This window comes from Orycteropus afer, unplaced genomic scaffold (genome assembly GCF_000298275.1).
Source record: "Orycteropus afer afer isolate SDZICR_OR568_19922 unplaced genomic scaffold, OryAfe1.0 scaffold00009, whole genome shotgun sequence".
NCBI lineage: Eukaryota > Metazoa > Chordata > Mammalia > Tubulidentata > Orycteropodidae > Orycteropus > Orycteropus afer.
In genome coordinates, this window is record NW_006921596.1 from 19,600,381 (window position 1) to 19,605,505 (window position 5,125).

Genomic DNA, 5,125 nt, shown 5'->3' on the forward strand with positions numbered 1-5,125 from the left:
AGGCTAGTGGCTGTAGTCACCATCCTGTCCACTGGGAAGTGACCTTGGACAAGCCAAAGGGCTCTCTGAGCTCTGCCCCCTGCCTGCCCAATAGCAATGGAGGTCAGTGCCCCGCACGAGAGACAGCACGCCCTGCTCCGGAGGCCACACCAAGTAGCATCCTCCTCCTCATATTGTCACCACAGTCACTTATGAACACCATCACCTCCAGGGCTGCCCTGACAGAGCCAAGCTCCAGAGGCTGGCTGTTGGTGCTCCAGACCACAGCGGGTGACCCCAGCCCCAGAGGGCTCACAACGACCAACATCAGCCTAGCGAGGCTGGGGCTGTTCACAGCCTTACAGACACGGTAGGGAGCAGTTCGGAAACACCCTGAAAACCACTGTCTCGGGAGCCTGTGTCTAGGATGGAGCCAGCGCCCATGGCCCTGACCTCTATTTTGCTCACCACTAGAACCCATCCTGGGCTGGCACATGGTAAACTAGCTACCATTGAACCAAGTCCAAGTCATGGCGACCCCGTTTGTGTCAGGGCAGACTAGGCTCTACGGGGGTTTCAACGGCTGCTTTACCAGAAGGAGATCACCAGGACTTTCTTCCTAAGCACCTCTTTGCGAACTTGAATTTCCAACCTCTCAGTTAGCAGCCGAGCTTGTGTTATCTACACCACCCCCACCTCTGTAACTACTTGTTGATGAATGAACAAACAAATGAACAAGTGAATGCCTTGTCTACTGTGTGCCTTTCCCGAGGTCATGAAATGAAGCAAGAGCTGATTCTGCCCCCAGCTCGCCCCTCCTGGCCTCAGTTCCCTATTCCACACCCCCACACCCTCACCCCTCCTCCTGACGCAAGGCTGGGACAAAAGGCAGCACACACCTCCCCAGCCCAGCCACAGTGAAGGGAGCTCCTCCCAGCCCAAAGAAGCCGGAGTCGCTGGGGCCTGGCTCCCCTAGGGAGACTCCCCTTCTCTCCCCTTCCACCAGGGACCCTGCTTAGCAAATCCACTTGTCCAGATGCCAGGGGAAAGAGGGAACTCTCTCTGGAAGTTCTAGTGGGCAGGGGCCCATCCACCCAGCCTCAGGACTGTTTCTCCAGGTGGAAACCAGGACCTCTAGCCTCCCACCCCAACCCGCACCTCGGCTCTCCCCAGTGCCTGGGAATGGCCTCTACCAGCCATCAGGCTCTGGCTACCAGGACTGCTGACCAGAGGCTCGGCTGGCGAGTGTGGGGCTCACTCACTCCATGTCAGAAGGTCCCCATTATGCTCCTGACCGAGTGCAGGCCCAGCCAGGGACAGTCCCACTGGCCATGCATGCTCAGACCAGAGGACTCCAAGTAAGCGACCCAGAGACACAGGAGGACCCACTAAAGCTTCACTTACTGGTCTGCACAGCACACGTCACGGGGGAGTCGAGATTCTGCACAGGGAGAAAACGGAAAGAAAAACGAAAAGAAGCTACCACGGGCTCCTCCCCAGCCTCCCTGCCTCAGCCATCCCCCACTTGCCCACCCCGACCCCCCGTGTATCAGAGGCCAGAGGGGCTCCCCTCGTCGTCCCCTTAGCTGCCCCAGGAGATCCTGATGCATCAGGCTGGGCTCTTCCCGGCCTCTCCCCTGCAGCAGAGGCCGGCTCTGCTCCAGCCCTCTCCTCCCAGCACCCAGCACCTTTGCTGGGCTGGGCCCTGCCTGGGAAGCCCTCTCCTCTGTTCCCCCAATGAGCAGCCTCCTCCCATCCTTCATTTGGGCTCCTCCTGGAAGGCCCCCTCCAGCACCACGCCCTCCATGCCCACTCCTGTCCCCCTCCCGTGGCCCTCTTCCCACCATCTCTGCCTCCTCCTGGAAGATTCTGAGCTGCTCCCCTCTGCCACCTGCAGAGGCCGTCTGAACAGGAATCCGAGGGCTCAGCCCACAGGGAAGGGTCCAGCAGCCCCTGCCCTCCTCCCACTACAGCTCCCCGACCCTGCACTTCACACTGGCCCAGCCCTGGGAGAAGGGCAGGTGGGCCAGGCCCAAGGAGCATTGGTCTGGCCCAGACGTCGGGGTCCTGGCTCCAGCCATGTGACCCTGGCCCACTCCTCTGGGCCTTAGTTGTCTCACAAAAGGGGGAAGAGGGTCCTGCTGTACAGAGAGCCAATGAGCGGACTGATGTGGGGGAATGGGGGAGACTCTGAAAGCCTGAGTCTTAGGTGAAGAAAGGTGGGGTGCCCCCAGAGAGCCACGGCAGGGACACCTACTCAGAGGAGCCAGGCTGGGACTTATATGACCAGCGGATGAGACCCTCCTCTCTCCTGAGCCTGGACATCCTCCTTCTTTTCCTACATTCTCACAACACTGGACCCATTGCTCAGGTGGGGAGACTGAGGTCCCAGCAGGGTCAGCACTGCAGTCACAGAGCCAGAACTAAAAACCTAGGCCTCTCACCTCCCACCTCCAGCTCCAGATGTGTCTGTGAAGATGCCCACCTGGCCCCAAGGGGAGAAGGGTCAGGCCCCAGGACCTAACGGCAGAGCCCTGGATTGCCAGGAAGGCACACAGGCACCACTGGCTTCCAGGGAGTGCACTCCTTTCAGAGCATTCCAGGCCTCTCTTGCCGCTAGATTTTGTACACGCCGATCCTCTGCCTAAACAGCTCTTCTGCACCATCCCCTTCACTGTCACCCCCCTCCTTCCTATCCCTCCTTCAGGTCTTAGGTTGGAGGCCACTTCCACCAGAAAGCCTTCCTTGATGTCCTCAAAGGCTCCTCCTCTGAGCTCAGATCCTTTCTGCTTCCCCCTTAGAAGCAGGTGGACAGAGCAGGGCTGGCCCTCCTCAGCCATTTTCTCACGATTCCACAGATAACGTGTGTGGAATGAACACACAAGGAGCAAACAGGAGGCCAGTGGGCTGGGCTCAGTCTGCAGGCTCCCTCCTCCCTGCTGAGCACCACTCCCAGGGTCACAGGTAGACCATCCCCCTTGCTGACCTCCCAAGACCCTCCCCACTACCCAACACTCACCTGCTCCCCAGCCTTCCCACGGAGGACCGGCTGCGGCAGCGCCTTCTCCAGTCTGTGCAAGAGCCATGCCACCAACCTGCAGCGGGAGACGGTAAGGAAACGGGCCACAGACAGATCCCTCCCAAGGCAAACAGCAAGCCTGCCAGAGCCCGACCAGAACTCAGCTCTCCAGCCTCGAAGACAGCAGTGCCCCCTCCAGGCAAGCCTGTAACTACACTCAGACCCCAGCGGGTGGTTCAGCTCCCCTCTTACTGCGGGGTGCGAGTGTTTGCAATACCTATCCCAACTGGGCAGACCCTGGTGGTGCGAACCGTTAACACTCTCAGCTCCTAACCTAAAGGTTGGAAGTTGGAGCCCACCCAGGGGCACCTCAGAATAAAGACCTGACAATCTGCTTCCAAAAAGTCAGCCATTGCAAACCCTGGGGAGGGCAGTTCTACTCTGACACATACCCGGTGGCCATGAGTTGGAACTGACTGGACAGCAACTGGTTTTCATGCCAGTTCTAAATGCGAGTACCCTTTGGCTCTGCGGCTCCTTTTCTGACAAGGTATCTTACCAGTTTACTTGTACATGAGCCAAACAATGTGTGTAAAAGGTTACTGATTGCAGCAAAAGATTGAAAACAAACATACATGTCCACCACATGGCTAAACCGCGCTGATCCAGCCCTACGATAGGGTACCATGAGGCTACTAAAGACAAAAGCCGACCACACGTGTGAGGCAGAACCAAGACAGCCCCTGTAGCTTGCTGGTGTCAGGTGTGTGTTTAAAGGAGAAATACGTCCCTAAGCTCACATGTGCTCGGAGCATTAGGGAAGGACAAGAGGCTGCTAACACGGGTTCCTGGGGACAGGCTCTGCAAAGCCACTTGCATTTCTTCCCCGGTGCATGCATTACTTCTATGATTTAAAAACTCCTCTGGTGAAGGCTGGGTGTCCTCTGGGGCAGCCCGCTGATCCCGGCGTGGCATGCAGGTGGCCCACCTGGCAGGGTCCCCGGGTGGCGGCAGGGAAGAGATCTGGAAGCCAGGCTGGGGCTCTGGAGCTGGTTCCTCCTCCGGCTCCGGGGGGCTGGGGGTGGGCAGTGAGGGACTCCCTGGGGCCTGCAGCTCGGGCTCCGTTTCCAAGGGGGCTCCTTCGGGCTCTATAGCAGCAGGGAGAGAGAGAGGTGAATGATTCCACCGCAGGGTTCCATACAACCTCTTGAGGGCAGAGGGGACTCGAAGCACCAATATGGCTGAGGAAGGAGCCCTTTGAAACCAACCTCAGCCACTCCCATCATCAGACAGACGTGGAAATTGAGGCCTGAAGGTGGGGGCTGAGGGTAGGTCTCTGGCTTCCCAGTCTGAGCTGGGGAATGGGTTCCAGTGCCCCCAACACCTGCCCTCAGGAAGCCCCGGATGTTTCCCTTGCCCTGGTAAGTTAGGGTAAAGTAAGGTCTGTCTGTTCTGCCCAGACTCCCACAGACTCCAGTTTCTCCCCTAGCCCAGCCTAGGACAGCACCCCCCACACCCAGACCCCTCCCTGTACCTGGGTCCGAGGCAGCATCTGTGAGCCTGGCCCTCCAGCCCTGGATCATAAGCAGGAGTCAGGTATGGATCAAAGCAAGCCCTGTGCTCTTCCTGCCTTGGCCAAGTCCACCCCGGTCGGGGCGGGTAGCAGGGGGCTCCATCCTTCCACGACCCTCCACCCCACAGTCAGTCCTTCCCAGGCAGACAAGGCCTCTCCATGGAGGAGAGCACCCTGTTCCGTGGGTCCTGGGGTGGGCTTAGCCTCCTGGGGTAGGCAGGTCTCTCCTGGGGCCCTAGAAACCTCCCAGGAGTCAGTTGCCTGCTCCCTTTTCTCTTCAACTCACCTCAGAGGTTTTGGGGGGCTGAGGCAGCACTTTCTCCAAATTCTGCTCAAACCACCTGAGCAGCCAGGACCCGGGCCTATGGAGGGGCTGATGGTTAGCCACGTGACCTGGAGGAGTGGGCCCTCCTCCCAGGGGGCCAGGCCTGGAGCAGCCCTTCCTCATCCCTGGCTCTCATTCTACTCAGTAGGGCCTGGGCCTGGACGCCCTCTAAGAGCCCCAGGTGATGCAGGAGCTTGGGCCAACCTCACATTCTGCCGCAGGGTTGGAC

At 59.2% G+C, this 5,125-nt stretch overlaps 1 protein-coding gene across 1 annotated transcript in view; it reads right to left on the minus strand.

Annotated features, from left to right (window-relative positions):
• Positions 1-5,125, minus strand: part of LOC122150543 (cyclic nucleotide-gated cation channel beta-1-like) — a 19,879-nt gene that overhangs the window by 5,889 nt on the left and 8,865 nt on the right. The window contains exons 8-12 of the mRNA XM_042781751.1: positions 4,858-4,933; positions 4,533-4,572; positions 3,987-4,146; positions 2,999-3,074; positions 1,380-1,420 (exon numbers count right to left, since the gene is read on the minus strand). Coding sequence (XP_042637685.1) covers positions 1,380-1,420; positions 2,999-3,074; positions 3,987-4,146; positions 4,533-4,572; positions 4,858-4,933 — 393 coding nt within the window. The remainder of the gene's footprint in view (positions 1-1,379; positions 1,421-2,998; positions 3,075-3,986; positions 4,147-4,532; positions 4,573-4,857; positions 4,934-5,125) is intronic.